The 26,595-nt window shown below is 57.8% G+C and overlaps 1 protein-coding gene across 15 annotated transcripts in view; it reads right to left on the bottom strand.

Moving 5' to 3' along the window:
- Positions 1-2,518: 2,518 nt before the first annotated feature.
- The window catches only part of CLMN (calmin), a 102,191-nt gene continuing 78,114 nt past the window's right edge, over positions 2,519-26,595 (bottom strand). For 2 of the 15 annotated variants that reach the window (XM_070065581.1, XM_070065580.1), the window contains exons 9-14: positions 21,025-22,611; positions 17,925-18,121; positions 14,129-14,189; positions 13,408-13,478; positions 12,626-12,722; positions 2,519-11,206 (exon numbers count right to left, since the gene is read on the bottom strand). In XM_070065581.1, coding sequence (XP_069921682.1) covers positions 10,904-11,206; positions 12,626-12,722; positions 13,408-13,478; positions 14,129-14,189; positions 17,925-18,121; positions 21,025-22,611 — 2,316 coding nt within the window. In that variant the 3' untranslated portion in view covers positions 2,519-10,903. Of the gene's footprint in view, positions 11,207-12,625; positions 12,723-13,407; positions 13,534-13,895; positions 14,058-14,120; positions 14,190-17,283; positions 17,443-17,924; positions 18,122-19,805; positions 19,905-21,024; positions 22,612-26,595 lie in introns of those variants that run through there. The other 13 variants (XM_070065583.1, XM_070065582.1, XM_070065585.1 and 10 more) reach the window with 11 other exon arrangements.

Here is a 26,595-nt window from a genome sequence, read left to right on the forward strand (position 1 = left end):
GCTCACGTGTGTGCAGGGAAGCCACGCCCATCAGTCCAAGACATGGGCTGATAATTGATTCAGAAAGTGAACACAGCACACGCACACATGAGCGTGGGTGGCCCCACACAGAGAGACCTCAGGAGTGGGCCAGTTGGCCTGAAAGGAGGAGGGGCCGGGGGATGGAGAGGGCACCTCCCAGCCGTGATGGGGCAGAGGTACAGCTGTTGGCCTCTCTTATGAAGTAAGGGACAGCGCCTCTCCAGGCGTGGAGCCACGTGGGAATTATATGGCATCTCCACAGGTTCCACGTGGAGCTCAACATTCGCATTTTCATGGAGTCCCCCTCCAGGTCCTGCATGAAGCAGGTGCACCCCTGGACGGGGCATTTTGATTGACAAGTAGGAGGATAGAATTACATGGGGGCTTGCCATGACTTCCAGCCTATCCCACGTGGGGCTCTCACTGTGACCTCCCTGTCACAGTGGAGGGAATTCAGGCTTGGGACAGCTGAGCCTTTGCCTCCAGCCCCTAAAGACCTGAGCACGCATGGGTCAGGGTGGCAGAGGAGGCCCTGGTGCAGCCCTGCCCTGTGGCAGGGTGTGGCCTCAGACCAGCACCCTGGAGGCCACGCTCCCTGGGGGTGTCTGCAAGCCCCATCCAGGCAGCCAGAGTCCGCGCCCCAAGTCACATTCTCCGGGGGGCTCCCAGTGGGCCAACGGGTGGGCCAGGAAACTTCGGGTGGCTCCAGGTTCCCGCTCTCCCACCCTGGCCTGCACCATGGCCGGCTCTGTCCTGCATGGTGGACATGGGCTCTTCCCTCATCCCCAGCACCTAGTCTTACCATGGCAGCCAGGCTTAACCTGGTAAAATGTCCATCAACACATGCTCCACACCCCACACCCTCCCCTCCAGTGGATCCCAGGTCACTCAGGGTAAAGGTCACTGTCCTCACCACATCTTGCAAGGCCCTACCTGACCGGCCCCTTTTGTGTCCACAAAGTCTTCCATTACCTGCCTTGCTGGGCTTTCACCAAACCTGCCTCAGGGCCTTTGCACTTGCTGCTCCCTTTGCTTAGAAAATTTTTCCAACATGGACGATTCATTCCTGCAGCTCTTCCTGGTCTATCCAAATGCCACCCCCCCACCCCGACCCGCCCTGAGAGACCTCTCCTGACCCCTCTGTTAGCACCATGGCACCTCCCAGCCACCCCCAATCCAACCTTCTCTCCCCACTGTCTCACTACTCTAGTCTCTATCTGAGATACTACATCTTCTACTGGCCCCCATCTCTCCCCCACTAGAATGCAAGCCCAAGGACTCTGTGATGGGCTTACTGCCGTATTCTGAGCAAGCAGAACAGTGCCCGGGCCTCGCACCCATGCAGCAAACATCACCTACTACCTGCTGTTTGCTCTCCCTCCTTCCCTCACCCTGCAGCCCGGGGGTCGCGCCCCCTCTGCCCCTAAATGGTGCAGGATCAGGCTGTTTTCTGGGGATCACAGGCTCCTCCAGGACTTCGATCACAGAACCAGTGAGAGACAGACTCCGCATTCACACCCAGGCCGTGGAACTCCAGTGCCCTAAAGCCGCCACCATGATTCCACCAGCTCTCTGTAGCCACTGCCTCCGTACCCGCAGACTCAACCTACTGTGGACTGAGAATCCTCGGGGGAAAATGGGCTTGTGCTGAGCATATAGACATTTTTCTTCATTGTCATTCCCTACATAATACAGTACAGCAACTATCTACACATAGTACTTCCATGTATTGGATATTATAAGAAACCTGACATGGCCCTAATGTGCAGAGGATGTGTGTAGGTTTTATGCAAATATTATGCTTTTTTAAAGCTTTTTTTTTTTTAATTTGAAAGGCAGAGTGAGAGAGATCTCCCATTTGCTGGTTCACTCCCCAAATGGCTGCAAATGGGGCTGGGCCAGGCTGAAGCCAGGAGCCAGGAACTCCATCCGGGTCTCCTACGTGGGTGGTAGGGGACCAAGCACTTGGGCTGTCTTCCACTGCTTTCCCAGGCGCATTCATAGGGAGCTGGGCTAGAAGAGCAGCTGGGACTAGAACCGGCGCTCCAGTATGGGCTGCCTGCACCCAATGATGGCCCTGGTACTACGCGATTTTGTGCAAGGCACTTGAGCACCCATGGATTTGGGGTCCCGGAGCCAATGCCTCATGGAAACTGAGGCGGGATGTTCTACTGTGACTCCTTCTTGGAGCTTCACACACAAATGCTCAAGGCCAAGTTAACAGGAGGAGGGTCTTCATGAAGTTCACAGAAAATACACACCCTCAAAAAAGCTATGCATTGATTTCAAAATATTTCCCACCTCCATAGACTTATCTTCTAACTTCATTCCCACCACCTTTTGAAGTCCCTCTGCACAGTCTTCCAAGGGCACCTTCCCTACGGTCTCCGCAGACCTAAGGACAGCTGGCTTCCCCTTGACCTTGGCACAGGGTACCTGCTGGACCCTTGCTAGTTAGCAAGAGCACAGACATCAGTGAAGTAAGGGTCACCAATGAGACGGTCAATTCAAGGAATTTATATTCAAAAATCTCCTGAAGAAGACGTATAATTTTACAAGATCATTCGTCATAGCACCAAACCCAATATTCCTTAATAGAAAACAGTCAAATAACAAATACTCCAGCTAATTTCCCACCAGTATAAATTATGCAAATAGCCATTTATATCTTAATTTACAATAATCAATAAATAAGAGTACACATTCATACAATAATGTTTTACAAAGTCCCCCCCCCCTTTTTATTTTTTTACAAAGTTGCTCCTAAGCATCTACTAAACAGACAAAATAATCCTTGTACTACAAAATAACATCTCACTTTTCCCCTCAACAGTTCTCCTGGAGCTCTCAGTAAAAAGTCTGACAGTTAAGCCCTGCCGTGACATCACAGTAACATTAATACATATGTTCAATGTATCCGGGAGCCCAGCACAAATAAGACATCGGTCACCCTGCAACGCGATGGGCTCTGACACACTCGCGACTGCAGGCTTCGTAACGCGCCCCCACGGCGCAGAGCGGGGAACAGCCACTCCCTGTCTTGCTGCTGCTCTTCGGCCAGTATCAGCCGATGCGAGTGACGCAGGCTCCCTGATCCGGTCCACGCTCAACAGCAAAGGGCAGTGTCCTCGTCAGCACAGCTCCCCGCAGGCGCCGCTCCCACCTTCAGGGCACTGTCCACAGACACGCCAGCCTCGGCTGACGCTACTGCCACGCGGACAGCTGTGACTCCCATCTTGGCTGATGGGCGTATTTCAAGCCTGTGCTCGTGGATGGGGAAGAGTCTAGTCGTTCACAGCTGTGTACTCCAGCAGCTGAACTTCCGAATCTAAAAGAAATTCCCTGGGAGTTGAGTCAACCTCAGACGCTAACTTGAGACAAACTCCACCCTGGAGCCCCGAGAGGCACATCTCCCAGGTTCTACTCCAACCTGCATCCCACACTGTGAACGGCCAGTTTTCCCAACTCTTCCCAAAGGCACCTTTCTCGTACATAGAAGCAGAGATGCAAAGCTCTAAGTCCTGGAGCTCGCTTACATATAGAAGGGCACTCATTTTAATAGGCCACTCAAGGAAACACAAAAATAAACGTGCTAACCTTTGGATTGTTAAACCTAGAGAGGTCTTTTTAAACGGCAACTACAGGTGAGCAGAGCGCAGATGCGGGTGTTCCTGATCCCCAGGCCGGTGCGGTCCCGCTCCCCACGGCACAGGCACTCCCAGAGCTCCCGCAGCCAGTGTCTCAGCGCTCGCGTGACCTTGGGAATGCCACATCTCCTGGGGTCTGCTCCCATGGCAGGAGCTCACACAGAATACGCTCCTCTGGAGCCTAGTGGGGCTCAAAGAGGTGGCTACTGCAAGTGGGATAAGCACGTCCCGTGAGGGGCCAGTGCTGTGCACAGCAGGTTAAGCCACCGACTGTGACTCCGGCATCCCATGTGGGCATCAGTTCAAGTCCCAGCTGCTCCACTTCCAATCCAGCTTCCTGCTAAGGCACCCGGAAAAGCAGCGGAAGATGGCCCAAGTGCCTGGGCCCCTGCACCGACACGGGAGACGCAGATGAAGCTCCTGATTCTTGGCTTTGGCCTGGCCCAGCCCTGGCATTTGGGGAGTGAACCAGCAGACAGGTGAGCTCTCTCTCTGCCTCTCCTCTCTCTCTAAATCTAGCTTTCAAATAAATGCAAAAAATCAGTTTTTAAAAAATCCAGTGAATTTTCTATTCTTTGGTACCAATGCAAAAATCACAATTTTTAAACTTAAAACAAAGGAAAAATAATGATCCCTGTATCAGAGACCAACCAGGGATGTCTTCATCCATACAATTCAATCTCCATTCGCATATATACAAATTTCTAAATATTTATTTATGTATTTCAAATGCAGAGAGGGGGGTGGGGCAGACAGAATGTCATGTGCTGGTTCAGCTCCCAAAACCGGTAACAGCCAGGGAACCAGGGCTGGGCCGGGCCGGAACCAGGAGCCTGGAACTCAGTCTGGATCTCCATGTGAGTGGCAGGGCCTCCACTACTGAGCCTGCCAGGGCGCACCGGCAGGGAGCCGGACGGGAGGCAGCGCTGGGGCCCAAACCCAGGCACTGCAATGTGGGAGGCAGGGCGCCGGGTGGTGACGTAACTGCTTTCCAAATTCCTCCCCACGCCCACCCCTCCCCTCCCCGCAATTCAACCACGCTCTGCCCAGGCATGCTCCGCTCTGCTTTGAAGGAGAAAGCCCATTTCCTACTCTGAGAAGCAAGTGCTGGAGGAGGCTAGAGGAACCGCTGCGAGCGGGACACAGCCAGCTGAAGTCCCTGAAGAACCCTCTTTCATTTTAGACGCTGCGATTTTGCTGCGCCGGGATCTTTGGAAGCAGCCACCTTGGCTGCAAAGTCACAACCATTGGCTCACACATGGCTGGGATTTCCCTAGTCCTTTCGATGTGAGTAGGAAGGGCAGCCTGCTGTAGCTAGGATGCGGGGCGGGGCGCCAACAGGTGCAGGGGACGTCGAGGTGACAAGTAAACCTTATTTTCCCACCCACAACTTGCCAACTGAGCCAAAGTCTCCAAGAACCAGCATTTCACTAGGGCACAGCTGTTTCCTGAGCATGAAGCTGAGAGTGAAAATCAATGTTTGAAAATCAGTCTCCGCGTTCCGTTCCCGCTTCTGCCACTCGCCAGCTCCGAGCTACAACCTCGCTGCTCTCCCATCCTGTGCTTGGGTTTCCTCCCTGAAGTTAACACCTCCCATGACCATGGGAAGGTTCAAGTGTGTCCATGAGTATACGGTGGCTTAAACGTCCTCTGGCGAAAGGCAAGTGTTTCAAGTTCAGACAGGGCGGCTGGCAGGAAGGTGTGGGACTGGGGAAGCCATGATACACTGAACGCTGGGAAGAGATGCGGTCATCGCCCGGGGAGGTGGGGCGTGGAGAGTGAGGGCTCCTACGAAGCCTGCAAGCTCACTGTAGGCTGGCAAGGAAGGCCCGATCATTAAACAGGTGTATGCTGAGTGTGTGCCCTGCACAGGAGCTCAGGTGGAAGCCACCAACATGCCCACTGCCGCCCCCAAATCCAGCGACAGAGCAGGGATCCAAAACCAGATCTGGCTGACCCCAACCTGCCCTCTCCCCCAGTGCCAGGACGCCTCCCGAAGAGCTTAAAAAACAAAAACAAGGCAATGGTTCATCTAAGGAAACCCTCGCAGGCAGCAGCTACTTGGCGTCCGAGTGTCAGCAGGGTCTCAGGACCACGGCTTGCTGAGTTGCTGTGTCTCTTTAAAAACAACTCGGCCAAACAGCACAGAATACTGGTTGTCTTTTTTCCCACGGGGGGGAGTATTTTCGGCACGCTGCTGCCACGACCTTGGCTAGAGACAACTGCTCGCTGCTGGGTTTCTCTCAAGGCTCTCTGCACACGTGCTAAGCATCCTCACGGCCCGCAGGGCGGCAGGTCCAGAATACTCAGCTCAGGGAGGCTGGCGGCCTCTGGCAAGTCCAGGTCTCTGTTCTGCACCCCACACCCGACCAGGCACATCCCGGGCCCCGTCCCGCACACACCAATGCAGTAATGACAAGGCCCAAAGGCTACCATGGGGCCCTTAAAGGTCAGAACAAGGAGAGCCGGGTGCTGGGGGGGGGGCACGAAGACTCACAGGGGGAGTGGGAGAGTCTGCTTGCACCTCGGGCCACCTGCACGACTGCTCGCCCTGAGCTCACCTGTCTGCTCTGCTGACTTGCTCCTCAGGAGATGCCCATGAGAGGCGCCGCCCACACCAACTGACGTCACGGGCAACCCGTGGCCGCCCCTGGCTTCAACCGCCCAACCCAGGTCCAGGACCTGGAGGTCAGAGCAGCCCTCGCCAGCGGGCTGGGCCGGGAGAACAACTCACGATGCAGGGGCGGCTTCCCCAGATGCGGTGTCAAACGAGGACCACAGCTGGGCTCCGGCGTCCTGGCAAGAGCGTCTCTGGGGAGGCTGTGAGCAGCCGTGGTGGCCGGAAGCTCCGGCACAGCCCACTTCTGGGACTCCAGAGGAAGACAGGTGAGCGGCGCAGAGCGGGTCCCTGGGGAAGGGGGCTCTAGCAGAAAAGAAAAAGAAGCCACGCCTCCTCCAAACTCCACTGCTGCTCCTGGAGCCTCTCCCGAGGTTTAAGCAAAAGGGTGCAAGAGTTCACGGCGCAGCTGCCCTCCCGGACAAACAGAGAAAGAGGACAGACAGGCAAAAGCAGCCACGACCGACGCGGACGTGTGGGGAGGCACGTGCTCCATTAGCTCCGGGGTGCTCTGGGTCCTTGGCGAGTGGGGGAGGGAGGGTGCACGCAGAGTTCAGCAGCAGCCGCTGGAGGCTGTCACGTTGGAGATGTACTTGGGAATGAGTACGGCCCACCCGAGGCCGCCAGCCAGCGGAGCGTGAGTCACCCCCCTTCCTGAGCTCCCGCCTCTCATGCCTTAGAGGCTGGGGACCCTCACACCCTCCCCAGGGCTCTCAAATCATCAGTGACTCACGGAGACCCACTGTGCAGGCTGCTCCAATGCTTCTGACCCTGCCACCAAGCAGCAGGCAGGCACTGCAGGGGGCAGGGTCCCCATGCTGAACACACACGACCGGGCACGGTACTTCTTGTCCCAGGCCCTGGGGGGAGCCCCTCTCCCATGACCAGGCAGCCCACGACAATCCTGTAGTCGCAACGAGGGCAAGACACAAACTTCCAGAAGGAAATGCCGGCCATGTTCCAAGCATCAGCCAACAGAGAACCCAAACCGTTGCTTCGTCGGCAAACTCGTTTCCTAAATGAAGTGAGGGTAGCAAAGAAAGCCCCAGAAGCCATGTGGCTGCCCCAGACTGAGTGTCATGGGAGGCAGAAGATCCAGGAGGGTTTACCTGGTGCAGGAGGCAAAGCTGTGGCGCCTGCCTGGAGGAGGGGCAGAGGTGGCCTCTGCGGGTCAAGTCTGTGCTCATGGGTGGTTTCTGCCCAGTGGCTGCCGATTTTGAAATTTCCCAAGGGTGTGCTATGGCTGCTGCAGCCCCTGTGTATGTCCTTCTTTGCCAGGTGGGAGAACAGTGGAAATAGCTCTAAAAAAAAAATGGGTTCCAGAGAAAAAACCTGCAAATACTGACACCTAGTAGGGTTCCCTAGTAGTGAGTCCAGGTGCCCGCCTGCTGGCCTTAGAGCAAAGGCCACAGCTGACACACAGAGCGCCCACTCGGCTTCTTGCTGCCTGGCTCTTTTTTTTTTTTTTTTTTTTTTTGACAGGCAGAGTGGACAGTGAGAGAGAGACAGAGAGAGAAAGGTCTTCCTTTGCCGCTGGTTCACCCTCCAATGGCCACCGCTGCAGCCGGCGCACCGCGCTGATCCTGGCAGGAGCCAGGAGCCAGGTGCTTTTCCTGGTCTCCCATGGGGTGCAGGGCCCAAGCACCTGGGCCATCCTCCACTGCACTCCCTGGCCATAGCAGAGAGCTGGCCTGGAAGAGGGGCAACCGGGACAGAATCCGGCGCCCCAACCGGGACTAGAACCCGGTGTGCCGGCGCCGCAAGGTGGAGGATTAGCCTATTGAGCCACGGCGCCGGCTGCTGTCTGGCTCTTAACTGGAACAGCGCTACGGCATGAGCAGATGTCCCAGCAAAACCTGGGACATGAGACTGAGCCCACCCAGAGAACGGCGACTCTAAGAAAAAAAGGCGCAGCAGGGAGCGGCACCGTGCGTGCCCCAAACACACGCACATCCATAGAGAGACACGGGAGCTGCACAGGACACTGGGTAACAAAGCAAGGAGCAACCACAACGTCTCACCATCAAAATCAAATCGGACATTCCTCCTAGGGAAGATAAAGCGGGACATTCTTCGGGGAAAGCGGACCAGGAACATAAAGAGATGAGAAGCAGAAAAGATACAAATATAAAAGGATCCGCTTAGGAGGTTCCACACTGGAACAGCAGGCAGTCCAGAGAGAAAGAACGTAGCTACGAGTAAGACACCTGCCAGGGAAGTCAGCCCAAGGCGCAGCAGCACCGGACCCGCACCAAGGCAGCGCAGGCAACTCCAAGGAGGAGACTGGGAGCGCTGCCAGGGAGAGAGGGGCAGCTCAGCCCCTGCCGAGGCCCAGGGACCAGGACAGTGGGGGCGGGGCGCCACCTTGCACTCAGAACTCTATGCTCAGCCACTCGTGGGTAAGGGCACAAGGAAGACAGGAGCTCACATGAGGATGGCTTTTTTAGACTTTTGAGACTGAGACTTAGGCTGCAAAAATTTGAATACTTAACTTGCAATCCTGCACTCCCTTTCTTCAGGTCACTAAAAAGTCATGGAGGGGGGAGGGCATCACACACGCTCCTCAGACGCCCGCAGTGCTGTCCACACCGCACCCTAGGGAGATCTCCCAGTTACCGTGCCGCAGCCACACTCAGGGTGCCGGCAGGGCTCAAAGGCTCATGACCGCGACAGCAAGTCAGCCGATGTTTCCACAGGCAGTTTAACAGGAGAGGGTGAGCTCATCATGTAAAAGTGCAAAGCAACAGCTAAGAGTCCAACGTTGTAGCCTCCAGGGAACCAGAGAAAAGCCTCACCTGCAGAGGGGTGGCCTGTCCCCTAGCCTCCCGCATCCAGCCTCACCCAAGTCAGCACAGACTCAAATGAGATGTCTGCCCTTCAAAAAAAAAAAAAAAATCAGTTTAGTGCCAGCCCGATCCTAAGGACTTCCAGGCACAGCGCCAGCGGATGTTCTCAGCAATGTTGCAAGTTGTCGATGGAGATTTTTCTGAATGGGGTCTGGACACATAACAGGAGATGATTCACTCTCGGGTCAGCTCCTCCCCAGCTCATCAAACAGCTAACGTAGGCAGGGATCCAGCGGTGCCAGGGTTTGCAAGGATCACACACGCACTCGTGACCATCTGCACCTCTGAGCCTCCCACAACACCAGGGGCTCATCAATTAGCTCCTTTTCTCTCAGCCTCTGGGATGGACTCACTCCAAGCTCCCAACAGCTCATGGCCAGGGGACGGCCATTCTCTCGGCGAGGGCAAGCCGAGGGCTGGACCACATTCAGGATTGGTGGCGAGGCCAGATTGGGCTGTCATCCATGCAGACAGGCCCTCCTGCTGGGATTCTGCAGACTTGAAACCTGCTCCTTGGCGTGAGCGAGGCCCTGTGATTCCTGGAGTGAGAACACCAGCGGCTTGTGGGTGACAAGGCCGGCCGGGCTGTTCCAGAGGGAACAGGCGCTGAGGTTGAAGGCGAACACTACCTCTTCATGGGCAGAATACAGGAGCAAAACTAAGGTTGACAGCTGGCCTACGATGTTAGGATGTGCTAAATGAGGACGTTTTATCCAGCCATTTTATCTTTGTTTCAGATATTGGTGCGTGGGTGGAAGTTATCTACCAGAGGTGGCAGCCCCAGCCGGTGTGCTCCTTCAAGTTTGTCCCTTGTGGGCGGTGTTGTTGGCCAACCTGCTCTGCCACCGGAGCTGGATTAAACAAGCTGCCCCCAGAGGCCTCTCCTAACAGTGCACCATCTTACCAGGGGGGCCTACCACGTGCTTCCTGGGAGGTGGGGGCAGGGAGCAGCACACGGTCTCCACTGACCTGAGTTTTGGCAAGAAAAAGAGGATAGGGAACCAAGGCCATGGAAAGTGCCAGCGGGGGGTGGGCTTCCCTCCTCGCACGGCCCACCTGCCCTGTTCACTCCCGGCGCTTTCCCAGAAGGCGTCTTTGAGAAACCCATTGCAACCAAGCACCAAGGACGTCCACGCCACGAGGCAGATGCACACAGCAGCGACCCCAACATCAGCGTCCAACATCAGCCCCGCCCCTCTCTAGTCCTCCTCCAGGTTCTTCCCTGTGGGACCCTGAGAACGAGACAGGAGTCTCAGGAGCAGTCACCGAGGCTGAGGGGTGGGAGGGGGGTCTCAGGGCCCACCCCACCCAGAGCTCTGCTTTCAATGCCACGTCTAGACTGACCCCCAGATGGAAAAGAGTTGAAAATCCCCGCTGTTTCCAATCCAATCAACACAAGAGTGAATTCCAAGTGCACCCCACCACCCCGAAACCAGGGTGCGCAAAGTGGACCGTGGCTGTGACATCGCCTTCTCCGGCTTCCTCGGTTTTACCATTCCCTGGTCGTGCTTGTCCAGCGATCACCAGGTGGCAACAGGCGCCAGGGCCCCACAGCTCCACTCACACACCATCCTGGAGGACGGGTTGGCAGGTCTCCCACAAGCAGGGGCTCAGCCTGGGACCCCCCATCCGAGAGCCCCTTAAAAACCTGCATTTGCGATGAGCTAACATCTGGGTTTGGGCTCCATCTTAGTAAGGATGGTTACTCTCCGACCAAGCCGGGCAAACCCACCTGCGCAGTTCTGGGCACACAGTCCAGGAGAAAAGCATGCTCAGGTCTCGCCAAAGGACAAGGAAACAGGAACCCGCAGCAACAACAGGGGGAGGCAGGACCCCGCCCAGACCCCGAGATATAAAAGACCCCTCCCCTGCTCAGGGTCCTGTCTCTTTATTTTCCAGACACACTTCAGAGTCTGTTGACATCCAGCTGTGGGAAGAGCAGCAGACAGTAAACCAGGAGCCACAGGAAGAGGATGAAATACACCAGGTCCGGCTGCTGCACCAGCTGCGTCAGGGAGTCGCTGTGCGGGCTGTGCGTCCCCGGCGCCGCGGCTTCGCCCGAGTTGTCGGCCTTCCTGCAGGACACACCGCAGAGGACGGCAGTTACAAGCGGGTCCCCGGAGGGCAGACTCCACCCAGCACCACCCGTCCCCCGCCTGCCGTGTGGACCCCAGGCAGGGGGCTGGCTGCCCAGGAAGCCCCAACACTAGGAGGGGCTGTTAGCCCCACTCTACAGATGGGCAAGTCGAGACTCAAGGGTGGAGGCTCCACAGAGCTGGCACCTGGGCCGGGGTGTAGCACCACGTGGACGCGGGGGACCCTGGGAGTCATCTGAAGGAACAGGGCTCCCCCGTGACACACGCTGTCAAAAAAGCCGGCTCAGGCAAATGAACCAAGGCAGGCCCCACCCCCACCCCACCCAGCTAGGCTCTGGCTCCGTCATCTTTGCAGTCACAACTAGACTCTATCTGGTTAGCTTTAGCTTCCTTCTGTAATTTTGCAGGCAGCGTAATTTTGTGTTCAGCAGTGCGTGATGTGGATTGGGGGAGTTCGGACCACATCCCCCCAGCTACCCCGAGAAGCGGGGCAGGGATCAAACATTCGCAGCCAGCGGCACACCCAGTGCTGCTCAGGCAGACGACAGCCAGCTGACTGCGCTGCCTTCTCTTTCTTAAAACTGTCTACACAGCGCCGGCATCCCATACGGGCTGGTTGGAGTCCCAGCTGCTCCACTTCCCATCCAGCTCCCTGCTAATGCGCCTGGGACGGCAGTGGAGGACGGCCCACGTAGTTGGGCCCCTGCATCCACGTGGGAGACCTGGAACAAGCTCCTGGCTCCCGGCTTCTGTCTGGCCCAGCCCTGGCCGCTTGGCCATTTGGGATGGAAGATTTCTCTCTGTGTCTCTCCCTCTCTCTCTGTAATTCTGCCTTTGAAATAAAATACATCTTTCAAAAAGATTATCAATGTAAATAAGTGTAAAGGACATGTATTTTTTATTCCCAAGGCAATAAATGCTTGGTGTTGAAAGCGTGGCCAGCGCACCTGCACCTGTCAACCTTGCAGGCTCGACCTCCCCCGGCCCCGGCCCACACAGCCAGAGCTGCAGCCTCCCTGTGAGCCTGTGCGGCCCTGCTGCCAACCAGCGCGCACATTTCCATCCTGGGGCGGGACAGTGAGGGTCAGCTCCCCTCTGTTTGTCGGGCTGTGGGGAGGAGGCTGGCGGTCCGAGGACCACACTCCCAGGGGCTGGGCACTACTCAGAGGCAGCGTTCTGGTGCCCATCATGTAAGCCCCTCCCCAGGCCCATTGGAATCCACAGGAAAACAAAACCCAGACGGCCGCCGCGTGTGACGCCGTGGCTGGCGCGGGGACGAGGCGAGCTCAGAGCGGCCGGGTCGGGCGCGCGCCCTGGGTCTCCCGGGCTCTGACGGGCAGCCCTACTGCAATGGGCCTTAGAGAAGAGGGCTGCTAGAAGCCCGATGGGAAGAAATACTTTCATGGACATCCTGGCTTGCTTGCACTCCCTCTTCAGATCGGCTCTGATGCCATAAAACTGTAAAATCAGCTCAGTGAGCCTCTCAGTATTGTACCTGTAGTGGTGACAGAACAAACACGGTGGTCAGGGCACAGCAGGCTACGGCCTCAGCAAGCCCGCTCCCGCCTCTCCGGGCTCTGTGGGCACACTGCACATCCGGCCGGGGCCGGGGCCGGGGCCGGGGCTGGGACCGGGGCGTGGGAACTAAGCTGCCGCCTGTGACGCCAGCATCCCACGTCCCGCTGCCAGTTCAAGTCCCTCAGCCAGCTCCTGGGAAGGCCGTGGGTGAGGGCCCAGGTCTTTGGACAGCCCCGCCCAGGTGAGAGACCAGGATGGAGTTCCTGAACTCTGGTTTCAGACTGGCGCAGCCCGGGTTATTATAGCTATTTGGGGAGTGAACCAGTAGACAGAGGATCTGTCTCTCTCTCTCTCTCTGTCTCTCTCTCTCTAATAAATCAATAAACCTTAAAGAAAAGGATGCTGCACTGCGTAAATGCAGCTGTGGGCCCCTAACCCTGAACCGCTCAGGCTGAGTCATTTCCCCAACCTTGCCTGCCCATCACTGTTCATTAACATCCACTTCTCCCTCCCACGCTCACTGAATGCACCCTCCTGCCTCCTGGAGCAGCTACTAGTTCTTGCACAAGCCCAGAGTATCAACAAAGCACAGGCGGGGAGCAGCCGCCCCCGGGGGAAATCCAGCTGCGTAATCAAGAGCACGGAGGAGTAGCGCCACCCACCTGGTTAGTATTCGGTGTCTCCTGTCATCCAGATCAGCTGCGTTCCTCGAGTGAACATAGCTAAAATGATCCTACAGTGAAATTCATAAACAAAACCCCGCAACCCAATTAGTAAAGATGAAATCTCTGAAACAGAAAATAAGATGATTTTTTTAAACACACAAAGCCGAGCGAGCCACGCTTTCCTCAATACTGCAGACGTCTACTTCCAAAATCACAGCGCTAAATCTAAATGGGCAGCTCCCCGCCCCCACCCTCCCCGCCGCCCCGCCCTCTCCTGATGCCCCTCCCACCACCTACAGCCTGCCGGGCGGGCGCTGCTGGGGGTCCCAGCGCCCCAGGGACTCAGCCCCTGTGTGCGTGGAGCGGGCCGACCCCAGGGCTGAAGTCGTGCCTCTCTGTGAACAGGATCTGCCTGGGTCTGTGTGCAGGCGCTGGGCCGGGGGCGGGGTGGGGGAGCGGTGGTGTCTTGGATGCATTTTTTTTTTATAACAAAGAGGCCTTTGGGCTTTAAAATCATCACTTTATTTACATCCCTTATTGCCCAAACTGGACATCCGATTGGACTGTGCTTAACGACAAGGTTTCAATGTGTTTGTCTTCTATCCAAAAGTATAGCTGGAGCAGGTCAGTACCCTCAAAGCTCTGGGCTGGGAGGAGGAAGGGCAGAGAGGAGGGTTAGCAGGGGCGGTGTGCGAGGAGAAGAAACTCACATACTAACCGATTCCAAAGACCTATTAGTATGTGGCCGCAGGTAAATGCTGGAGTCACTGTGGCTAGTCCTGCAAAACAAGCAGAGGATTTGAGTCGGTGCCACCTGGGGCTCCCTTGGGCTCAGGCACGTGAGAACCCCCATCCCCAGACCCCCGCGTGAGGACCAAAACGAGAGCGGTCCGCCCCAGGCCACCATGCGCCTACTGCACGGGGCCTAGAGATGAACACCGGACCTCGCATGAGGCACAGCAACGTCAGGAGTTTAATCAGAAGGAAGCTGCACATCCTTCAAACCCACAGGACCTCGGACGGGCAGGCCCCTCACTTCTAGGCACCCTGAGGTCTCGGGACTGGCGAGAGGGCCGCCACAAGTTAAAGTCAGACCTGGGCCGAGACCCGGAACCAGAGCCGCTTGCCAGGGCTCCTGCTCTCCGCTCGTGAGCTCTTGGATGTGGCCTGCCTGCCTTCCACACACACGAGCTCATTTGCTGACCACAGCCTGCATCACGCCTCCGTCCCCCGACCAGAGCTGGCTGGCCCAGGACGGAGGCTCCTGGCTGACTTGTTGGCAATGCTGGCCAAGTGCTTGTATCTCTGATTGGTTTTTCTCAACTGTGAAATGGGTCGCCAATCCCACCCTCCCTGCTCACAGAGCTGATGGGATGGAGAGGGGAGAGCGGCAGGCCCCGCTTCGCTGTCCAGCAGAACGAAGTATTGGACACCGATGTACGGGGCACGGGGAAGTCATTTCTGTCTGCTCCAGGCAGGCCCACACTGGGGCATCCTGGGATACAGGAAAAAGGCATCTAACCAAGAGTTTACCCCCAGGGAATGCACCAGCAACAGCTCCGGTGTTCCTGCCCACTGCTGAACCCCTCTCCCAGCTCTCCCCTCGCAATGGGCACGTGGCCAGCTAATGGTTACTGTGCACCTTCTGTGTGCCAAGAGCTGTGCTAGGCTTAGGGAACTCCAGTCCCAGCTCCCAAAACTCTGCTACTTTTTCCTGGCTGCTTCTCCAGCCCAGAAACAAGCCAAATGCACCTGCGAAGACAGAAGAGAGCCTGGAGCCTGGGAGCCAGGGGAGTGCAGTAAGTCAGCCACCTGCACCTGCACACCTGTCCCCACAGGTGTGTCAGGTTTTGCTAACAAGTGCCTCACCAGGAGGGGAGGACGCTTCTTTGCGGTGGCTTTGTTTTACAGAACCTCAGTATGGCTTTGCATCTGGAACTCATTCAGCAAATCTATCAAGAGCCTCTGTGTGCAGGCCAGGAGCTGGGGGACCTGTCTCCTGCCCCCCAGGAACCAACAGCAGACTGGGGAAGCCTGAGCTTCACTCATTCACTTATTCCCCCACCCAACGAATCTTTCCTGAATGCCAACTGCAAGGCAGGTGCTGTGCTGGTGAACTCTGCACACACAGCCCCTGCCATCCAGGGCGGGGGCGGGGGCGGGGGCGGAGACAGCTAGCAAATACCAATGATCTGAGCGCCTACAGCTTTAGTAAGTGCTGTGAGGTACAAGGGAGGCAGCTACAAAGCGGGATGCAAAATAGCGTGGGAGAATCCAAGAAGGCTATTTGGAAGAGGTGGAAGTGGAGCTGAAACACCAGAGGACAGAGGACACGAGCCAGGAGCAGGCAGGGGACAGCGTTCCAGACAGAGGGGAAGCCCCCAAATTTGGAGGAGCTTGGGGAGGAGAGGAGGGAGATGAGGCACTTAAGTGACTGAGCTGAGGAGCGGGGGCCCGGTGCCAGGGTGGATGAAGACAAGGCTGAGAGACGGACACCGCGTGGGCTCTGGGTGGCAGGTGTCTCTCCTAGACCAAGGGAAGCCAGGGGGAGTGACCGGATGGAGGCAGAGCCGGAACAAAACCTCCTGCACTTGGGAAGAGGGGTTCCATGTCCTCACTGTGGGCTGGGGCTGACCTCTGGGAAGCACCATTTTCTGGGGTGCCAAGGGGTTGCTGGGCCAGGCTGAGCATCCCTCATCCCCACACCCCAAGTCCAAAGGGCTCGGAAACTGGCCACTTCCCAGCATGGACATTCCGGAAGTGTGGGACCACACAGAACTGGGGAATTTAGGATTCCTGGATCTGGGATGTTCACCAAGTACAGTCTGTGCAAATATTCCCAAACCTGAAGCGCTCTGGAATCAGAGACCTTTCTGCTCCCGGAGACTGGGGGCTGCACAGCCTGCACCCCTACACGGGAGCGAGCAGGGGCGTGCTCCGGGGCTCACTCTTTCCCCTTCAGGAGCACGCCTCAGTGCTGCTGTGGCTTCCACCTGGGCTACAAGGTTCTGGGATTGCTTCGCGGAGTCTGTGCCGGGTGCGTGAGTGCTGCTGGCCGGGGCAAAGATCCGAGGAAGCCATCTGCAGGGCCCCTTACCGGGACACCAAAGGACACCAAAGGACGTGGCTTTTCGCGCTTCCACACCTTTTGCCTTCTCCCTTTTGTCTCATCTTCACCAGCACCAGCCGGTGCTTTGAAACGAAGCCAGGCTGAGATCTCAATACACGTGCACAACTTGGGATGTTCCAGCCAGGGACCCTGGCGCCTGCAGGACACTGGTCTGCCCATCCTCACCCCAGCGGCTCCCCGCGCTGCCACCCCCACCACACCGGCTGAGGAGCCGCGGGCCCGGCGGTCTGCCCTCGTCTCTTCCACCTGCAGACATTGCCCCTCCACAAGTCCCCTTATCTCTCGACGCTCGGCTCAGAGGCCACCCGGGGGCTCTCTTCACCTGCTCCCAGGGGCCTAAATGTGAAGCCCCAGGCCCTCTCCAGCCCCCCAGTCCTTGCAGGACAGATGGGGACATCTCACTTCCTTGGAGCAAAGACCCTGCCTGAACGTCCTCTGAGCCACCATGCTCTCTCCCAAGTCCCCAGGCCTAACAGACTGCGTGGCTGACGGAGACCTGGGCAGTCCTTCGAATGTCATGGTGATGAGAGCCCCGGGCCACTGCGTTCCCAGCAGGGCCTGGTTGCATGTGTGTGTGCCGAGCAGTCACGTGTAGGGGCGAGGATGCGGGCCCAGGCAGCCGTGGGCCCAGCTGGCGGCGGCCTTCCTCACCATCCCGACTCAGCCCCCCCACAGCCCAGGTGCAGTATCAAAGCAGGCAAAGACGGAAACCCGGGCCCCTGCGGGCCCTCCTCTGGCTCTCCCTGTCTGGGCACCTCACAGCTTACCCTCGAGTTACCGGCCTTCGCACACCACGCAGGCCACCAGGGGCCTGGACTATGGGGTCAGACCTCGCTCTGCTGGTCCCTGGGCGGGGAGGTCCTGGGGCGGTGCCATGGCCCTGACCCCTCTGGTCCAGCTGCCTTTGGGCGAGATCGAGAATCAGGGAGTGAGGATGAAGAGGCGGAACGTGGCGAGGGCTAGCAACCGGGGACCACCAGAGCTCATCGTCCTCCCTCTCTTCCTGGGGACCAACTTGTGGGAGAAGCCGGGACACTCAGGTTCACGTCCAGCTTCCATGCAGTGGGGATGAAGGTCCCCTCGGGCTGCAAGCTGGAAGTCTGTGAGATGACCCCACGGGCGGTTCTCTGCGTGCCAGGGGACGGCGGGCGGACAGCGCCCCCGCCCCACGTACCCACTGCAGCTGTGCAGACAGGGCAAGTTCACGCCCTCCCCGGCTCACTCCTGTGAGCAGGTGTGGGCAGGGCAAGCTGGGCACAGACAAAGAGGATTTCTGTGGGACCCTGGGCAGTGGCGCCCCCACCCCCATCAGAGCCAACCCCGCAGAGGGCACAAGGGCAGAGGGCATGCATCGGCCCCGCCTCTATAGCGAGAAGCCACGTACCTGGACGGGACTCTGCGGTCTCCGGGGTCATCGTCCAGGTCATCCGAGGATCGCACAGCCCCAGCCGCCACGAACAATGAGCTTTCTACGTGGTCCACGTGCTTCCGTTTCTCCTTCTTTTTACTGCTGATCGATTCTTCCACTACCTTTGCTTCTAAGGGGTTTGCTACAGGTTCCAAGCTTGGAGGTTCCTGGGACTGCAAGACAAAGCAGTCACATGCAAGTCAGTATTCCAACGGGAGACGCCCACACGGCCTCAGCTCCAGCCCAGCCATTCTGTCCCCTGCGGATCCCGTCCAGCTCAGCCTTCCTGGCAGGGAAACTTTTGCTCCCTGGGCAGAATTCAAACGGCGGCGTAAAAACTGTGAGAGCTTTAGAATCAGGATGAGCCGGTTCCGAGTTATGTGACCTTGAGCAACTGGTGCTATCTCTTTGAGCCTCAGTTTCTTTGTCTATCAAATGGGTACAATTACTACCGACCACTTCCTCCAGGGTGCAGTCGTGGCCCATGGGTCTGGAGAGCACCACACAGACAAGGATGATTTGTAGGAGGACACGGTCACTGTGCCTTGGCCAAGGCAGATCATGGCGCCCTCTCCCCAGCTTTTCTCTAGTAGGGAAGAATCCTTGCTGCCTGCCCCAGGTACCTAGAAACCACCAGCAGTGCCCTTTGGGGAAACCCAGAGCTGCCTCAGTGGGGGTGGAAGAACCTGCTGAACAGGTGTCAGAGTGAAAGCAGGGAGGGCCAGGCACAGGCAGAGCAAAGCCCAGGCAGGAACTCAAGCCTGCGCCCCTCCCCCATCATCAAGCAAGATTCACCTTTTCTGAAAGGGCCAATGAGGAGACCTTTTTAGAAAAAAAATATGAGAAACACTTGCGGTTTTCAAGTCCCTCCAACTGGGAAACTAATTTTCCTTTTTTTAAAGGAGGGCCAGGAGTCAGAGAAATGCCCCTTTCTGTCTCCCCCTGGACATCACCTGCTCTCAGGAGCCAAGTGCAAGGTCGGTGAGGGGGAGGGGACGATGCTGACCGCACAGGTGAGCACCAGGGGCCATGGACAAGGGCCGAGTGGTGCCGGCGCGACGCTCTCCCTCCCATCTGGCTGGGGAACGCGAGGCCCAGTGGTGGAGGTACACGGCTGTCTGCCCGAGCTCTGGCCGTGAGGATTCCGTTCGCCGTCTCCTGCCTCGAGCCACCTGTCCGTGTGCAGGCGCTCCAGCGCCTGTGCCAACTACTGGACACAGGGCATGGAAGAACGATGGCCACGTCTGCGAGTCCATCGGTCGTGTCAGGGACCCAGAGAGGCAGGGGTATGACTCGGGCTGCCTCCCCACACGCGCTCCGTCCTCTTTCCTGTTTCTGGCCCATAAGCAAGGAACCGTGGCCCTGTCCTGCACCCCTCCCTGGTGAGGACAGCAAAGGCTCATCTCACGGAAGGACGCCTCTACCCTGCCGGCTTTTTAGGGTCTCTCCAGGAAGAAGAGCAGGCAGGGGAGAAGTCAGCAGGCAGCCTGTGGGTGGGGTAGGGTGGGGGGCAGGGACCAGTTCCTCTTGTGGGGGATGGGAGGTGGCAGGTGGGCCCCCAGCGGAGCCACCCGGCCCTCCTCTCCCTCAGTCCCACCCAGAGAACAGGCAGCAGCTGCCCTGCCCTTGCAGCCGCCGCTCCTGCCAGGTGTGCTCTCGGGCTTGAGAATTCTGCTCCTCTGCTGCCCGGGCAGCTCCTCCCCTGGCCGGGACAGAGCCACGCCAATCCCGAGTGTCCTGCGGCCCCTCCCAGGGGTGAGGCTTTCTCCTTCCTCCCATGAACCTGTGAGCTCCCCGTGACCTTGGCCCTCCACTGCTACAGCCAGAGCTGTGCCTGTACCTCTGGGCTCCACTTACCTTGCACCCCCAAACCAGCCTACAACACGCCTCTCACCCCTGCAGTGGCAGGCCCTGTGCTGAGCTCTAGGGTCCAAAATCACAATGACACTCTCTCCCCTGGGAGTGAAAAACAAAAGCACTTGAGGGTTCACCTGTCAAAACTATGATTGGCTATAGGTGAGGGAGCAGCAGTTCCGCCTGGGAGGAGCTGGGAAGGCTCCCTGGAGGAGGTGTCTTTGCTTTGGGCTCTGCAGAGTGAAGAACGGATTCCCAAGTAAAGGGTGGGGAAGGGCGTTCCAGGTGGCAGGACCAGCCCAGTTTAACTACAGGCACAGGACAAGTGTGGGGTTTCTGGGAGCCAGGGAGGAGGGGGCTTGGAGGGAGCAGGACACAGAGGGGTGGGCAGCCAGGTCAGAGGGAGGAAGAATCTAGAAGATCATGCTTAGGAATCAGACTCCACCTGCAGCCTGGAGAAGGGCGGTGGTCGGATGGGGCCTGTGTCTGGGGAGCAGCCATCTCTCTGTGGGCTGGACTGGGTGAGCAGCCGAGTCACCCAAGGGGCCACACCCAGGTTCTGTCCAGAGCTGTGTCCAGCAGGTGCACAGCCCGTGTGGTTTGGGATCCACCCCCTGGATTCCCGGGGCTGCAGTGGGAGAGCCGGGTAACCAGGCATGGGCAGGAAAGCCCACTTCTCCTCACCTCTCTCCCTCCTCCCCGCTCCCTGGTGGCAGCAGCCCTGGGCCCCTTACACCTGCTCTCTTCTCACTCCTGGAGCTGCTGGGTGCGGGGAAAGGAGCAGACAGACAAGCGTGTGGCCCACTGCCCAGGCTCAGAGTGAGCGTCAGCAGGGCGCTGGGATGGGAAGCTGGAGGCAGGCGTGGGCCTCAGACACTTTGGAGTGGGCCGTGGCCATTCTGAGTGGCGCCTTACCTGCCAGGCCAGACCCCCGGGCCCGGTGACTGCTTTGAAAATCATTACTGCCCTTCCCCTGCTGGGTCCTTACACACGACCTTGCCTGGCCCTCACGCAGCCCTGTGACCAGGGCAGGAAGCGGTGAGGCCAGGGAGGGGCCCAGGGCACGAGGTTTCAGCTGGTGCTGAGCCTGCCCTGGACGAGGCTCCAGGGGACGCTTCCTGAGTCCTGCCCCCTGGGATGCCCGTGAGCCAAGCGGCCACCCCCCAATGCTCCTGGGGGAGAAGCACAGAACCGCCCTGGTCCCCCAACCTCCCACCAGTACCTGCGGGCTCTCCACAGGGTCACTCTCTTCAGTCTGCCTCGGCTGGCAGTCCTCGCGGGGGTCAGGAGGGGCAGGATCTGAAGCCGGGGTGGCAGCCTTGTTGGGAGCCGGCTCCAGGTCGCTGGCCCGCGGGAGGCCCTCGCCTGGCCCTGAGAAGCTGCAGCTGCTCCAGGAGGCGTCGGCCTCCTCCCGGGGGTGCGAACAGCCCCCCTCCTGCTCGCCCAGATCCGTCTCCTCCATCTTCAAGTCCTCCGTGCCCTCCACGTACGCCTCCAACACCGCGGCCAGGGGCACCTCGTAGTGCGGGTAGTAGAAGAGGTCGTGCGGAATGACCGAGACCTTGGACAGCGGTGGCGAGGGTGTGAAGTCCACGCCGTCTTTGCCGGGACTCCCGAGCCTCTCCAGGCTGACGCTGCTGCTGGTGGGGTTGGAAGGAAGCTCCCCGCCAGGCCCCTGCAGGCCTTCGCCTTCCTCCTCCTCCCCCTCCCCACGGCTGCGGCGACGACGGCAGGTGGATTTCCTCTTGGCCTTTTCATACACCTCTGGCTTTCTCTCCGCTGTCTCTTCCAGTGTCGCGTCACTGGGAAGTTCATGTTCGCTGGATTCCACCTGGCATTCCGAGGACTCCTGCTTTTTGTGGGCGGACTTGGCGCTCCTTTTACCTACAAAGTTTTCATCCTGATCCTCAAAGCCCTCGTCCTCAGCAGGTGTCTCCTCACGAGGGGAAGGGACCTCGCCGACAGCTCGGCTGGTGGAAGCAAAATCTACCAGGTTGTTGCTAAACTTCGAGGCTTTTAACGGTATGCTGTCGAAACACTCGTCTTTGTCCATAGCCTCCACGGTCAGCAGCTTCACCTTGACCTCCAAGGAGCTGGCCATCAGGGTGTCTTCTGCGGGGGGCGGAGGAGGGTGACTTTCTTCTCTGTGACTGGCTGGGCTCTCCTCGGCGCCATCGCAGGGAGAGGGAGGCTGGGAGCTGCTGAGGGACCCGGCAGCTGCAGGGACACCCCGGGGGACCCCGTTGGGGGCTGCCTCAGGGGTCTTGGCGACTTCGTGCTGCAGCTCCTTGTCCTCTGCGGCGTCAGCTGCCGGCCCCTGTCCGACCTGCGCCGTCCGCGGGCTCCCTTCGAAGCGCAGGTCTTGAGTGTAGAAGGGGTCCTTGCTGCAGGAGGCGTCCTTGTACACGTCGGCCTCGAAGTGGACGGTTTTCTTGATGGGCAGTGAGTTGGACCTGCGGCCGTCCTTCCTGGTGGCTAAGATGGAAGACTCCAGGGGCGGCTCGCCGGTGCTGCCCGTCTTCCCCGGGCTGCCCTGGAGGACCTGGTCGATGATCTGGTGCATGAAGTCGGAGGAGCTGTCGGACAGGACGCGGCTGCCGCTCAGGCACATGCCCTGCACGCTCTCGGGCGAGTCGCAGACGAAGACCTTGGCGGGTGGCGGGTGGCTGGTGTCGTGGCTCACGGAGTAGGCGCACTCCCCGTTTTCCGTCACCAGCAAGATTTTGCTCTCCTGTTCCGAAGGGGTTTCTTTGATGCGGACAAAGGTGGATTCGACGGGGATCTCTTTATCTGATTCCATGAAGTCCTCCTGCAGAAAAACACGGGACAGCGTGACTTTAGCAGAGTGTCCAGTGCAGCCTGTGCCTCAGAACACACGTGAGGCAGAGAAAGGCACGCGGGACGGACATGGGGGCAGAGGACTCTGCGGACATGGGGAGGCATCGGCGAAATGGAAACACGAAACATGAGGGCCCATCAACACGGTTGTGGAAAAATCAAGTTAAAAGATACATTCATTTTGGGGCTGGCGCTGTAGCGCAGTGGGTTAACATCCAGTGCTAACATCCCCTATGGGCACTGGCTCGAGACCCCGCTGCTCCACTTCCTATCCAGCTCTCTGCTGTGGCCTGGGAAGGCAGTGGAAGATGACCCAGGTCCTTGGGCCCCTGCACCTACTTGGGAGACCCAGAAGCTCCTGGCTCCTGGCTTCAGATCAGCACGGCTCTGGCCATTGCAGCCATCTGGGGAGTGAACCATCTAATGGAAAACCTCTCTCTCTCTCTCTCCCCCTCTCCCTCTCCCTCTGCCTCTCCTCTCTCTGTGTAACTCTGACTTTCAAATAAATAAATAAATCTTTAAAAAAAAAAAAGATACATTCATTCTGATGCAAAAGATGTTGAGATCCATGGTAGTATTTTCCAGGATATATACATTTTTCATGAACTTTTGGGTTTTATGTTTAAAGATTTATTTATCCAAAAGGCAGAGGGACAGAGGATAGAGAGCGAGCTGGTTCACTCCCCAGACGGCTGCATCAGCCCGGGCTGGATCAGGCCAAAGCCAGGAGCCCAGAGCTCCACTGAGTCTCCCACATGGACACTGGGCCTCCGTCGAAGGCCTTTCCAGGCACGTCAGCCGGGAGCTCCTCCAAAGCGAGCTCTCAGGACTCGAGCCGCACTCCAATACGGGAGCTGGTGTTGGGGGCGGCGGGAGCTTAACTGGCTGCCCCACAACGCCACCCTTGTGAACTCTGTGAAGACTCCTTGTACACATGGACTTCAACATTTTTTTGCACCAAAATAAACGTTCAATTCCAATTTTCAAGAGCTTTTGGAATTACCTTCATACCATTTTTAAAAAAGATTTATTTGAAAGTCAGTTACAGAGAGAGAGAAGGAGAGACACGAGAGATCCTCCATGTGCTGGTTCACTCCTCAGATGCCCACAACGGCCAGGGCTGAGCCAGGAGATTCATCTGGGCCTCCCACGTGGGTAGCAGGGGCCCAGACTTTTGGGTCACCCTCTGCTCCATTAGCAGGGAGCTGGACTGGAAGTGGCGCAGCTGGGACACAAACCCTTGCCCGTAGGGACGCCAGCGTCGCCGGCGTTGTCCTTACTGCCGCACCGCAACACTGGCCCCCATGGGAGGCTTTAAAAACCACAGCAGCAAAGAGGTCTCAGGAAGCTGGCTCCGGGCAGGAGGAGCCTTTCCATGACAGAGACTCAGCTGATCCGTGCCTGTGGGCCGGGCCGGGCCGGGCCACGCCAGGAGAACAGCCATCACCTTGTAATAAGCTGAGACCAGCCACAGCTTTCCTGCTTGCGTGGGCTGCCGTGAGAGCCTGAAGCTGAAAGTGCTCCTAACCATACCCATCCCCCATGCTCCTTCTCCCACACAGTTCCCCACAGCCGTGCAGGGCTCAGCTGAGGGCAGGGCTGAAAAGCACCGAAGGACCTTGGTGGTACGGCGTGGGTGCCTGCCTTCAGATGCACTGGGAATGACCTTGGTGGTACTGTGTGGGTGCCTGCCTTCAGATGCAAGACTGACCCCCTGCTCCAAACAGCAGAAACCAGAGAGCCGAGACTCAGTAAGAGCACAGCACAGCTCCCGTCCACTCCTGAAGTGACCACAATGAGCAGCCCCCCTCCTCGGTGCTTGTCTGGGGCAGGACCACATGTTCTAAGGCACAAACAACTCACTGAGCTCAATCTCTACTGTGATTCTGCACGCCAGGCCTGGCAGAGTGAATTCAAATGTGAAGCATCAGGGGAACGGAACCCCACATCAAGAGAGGAAGCAGTCGGTAAAGCGGCCCCAGGGCTGGAATCCGCAAAGGCGCTAGAACAAGCAGTAGCCAACCCCTAGGAGACGCGGGCAGTGCTTCCGGCTGAAGGACAGGTGATCGTTAGAGAAGCCTGGATCAGTGTCCACATGGTAAATATACAGCTACCAGAAAAGACCATTTCAAAGCTTTATAAAAAAAGAGTCTTCTGACTGTCTAAAGCAAAAATAATAAAGTTGAGGGGATTAAAATATATGACAAACTTCATTAACACAAAATGATCCAGTCATCGGGAAAATACAACCCTAAACACCTATGCACTTAACAGCCCAGCACAGCATGTGCAAAGCAAAACCAGAACTAAGAGGAGCAATACATCCACAGATCCAAATCACAGTTGGATATTTAAAAATATTTCTCTCCTCTGCTAACTGATAGAGCAGAACAATCACTTATCAATCAACCGGTCTACAGGCCATTAGGATCCCAGTGACAGGCTGGCAGCACATTACGGAGTGGCAATCTTCGGCTGCACAAGACACACCCTTGTCAAGGGCATGTGACACATTTACCGGAGAACCCGTATGCGGGACCACACAGCGAGGCAGACACGTGCCCGTGGCCAGGGCTCTGCAGGCTCACAGGTGCTCCTTCGGCTGAATTGCGCAGGGCCAGCTCCCTGGGCGTCCCGCATGTGGGGAGCGCTGATCTGCATTCCCTTAGGGACGTGAGTGGCTCACGCCTACAGAGAAAGCGTCAGGGCTAATTAAAAGCCCCGGTGCCCCGCGTTTCGGAATTCAGCAAGGGGTCAGGGCAACTGAATTGCAGAGGAATTGCCAACCAGCACCACATCAACTCTTGTGCCCCACACAGCCCTGGGGACTTCGTGTACACACTCACCCTTCACACGGCCCTGAAACAGGAAGTGTGTGTTAGAACATCTGTACCAGGTGTCAGAGAGGTTAAGAAACCAGCCTGAGCTCACACAGCCTAGGCATTCCTGCTTCCAAAGCCCCCGGGGCAGTGTCGGGTGGCGTACAGACAGACAGGAAACACACACACAGATCAGTACCAGCGGGAACCCAAGCACCAGAACCCTGCCTGGATCTCCTATACAAAGTGGATCCCAGATCCCAGCTGTCCATTGTAGGGGCCTAAAAGCTTGAACTTCGGAATCATAGACGCTGGGGCCAATCCTGGCTCTGCACTTGGCATCTGTGTGACCCTGGGGAGGTTTCTGAGCCTCTCTGAGCCGGCAAAGCCTCATGGGTAACAGGAGGCCGATGACGCTGAGCCAGCCTGCACTGCTGGGGACAACCTGAGCAGCCTCCAGCTAAAACAGCTGCTCTGATGAGCACACACTCAGGACACCTGAAATGATCATGCATCTGCTGACCCCTGACCGCTCTCCCCATTACAGCAAGGCGTCCAAGGCCAAGAACCCGCATCCCCGAGACAGCACCAGGTGTGCACGCATCACAGATGCAAGCGATAAATGAGGGCGTTGTTTGCGTCGCTGCTGTCATCAGCGTCAGCTCCAGGCTGCGCCCAGGCAGGGCGGGAGATGCACCACGGCAACCTCTCCAAGGTCTCATGCGGCTCCAAAAATGTCTGTCGCCAAGCACAGTCTGAGATGCTGAAGACAAGAAGTCTTACCCACGAACACTCGCTCTCTCGGAGCATTTGAAACACTCCGCTAAAAGCTGGGAGCCTGCTATGGCGTCCCACCCACCGGCACCTAAGGAACAAATAGCAGACACACAGGGGCAGCGTGCACCTGTTCCGACCATGGTAGAGTCTGGTACGGAAGAGCCCGTGAGAGGCGGGACTGTCTACGTTTCCGCCCCCACCCCCACCCTGCTTTGAGTTCATACGCTACGTAGAATGCCAACGTGAAGATGTGGCAAGGCGACATTCGGGGACTGGAGCTCCGATTGACCCTCACGGCTGTCGCCCCACACAGCCAGGGCCCCGCTTCCTCCAACAGCCAGCGGAGGAAACGCACGTCT

Source organism: Oryctolagus cuniculus, chromosome 20, assembly GCF_964237555.1.
Source record: "Oryctolagus cuniculus chromosome 20, mOryCun1.1, whole genome shotgun sequence".
Classification (NCBI taxonomy): domain Eukaryota; kingdom Metazoa; phylum Chordata; class Mammalia; order Lagomorpha; family Leporidae; genus Oryctolagus; species Oryctolagus cuniculus.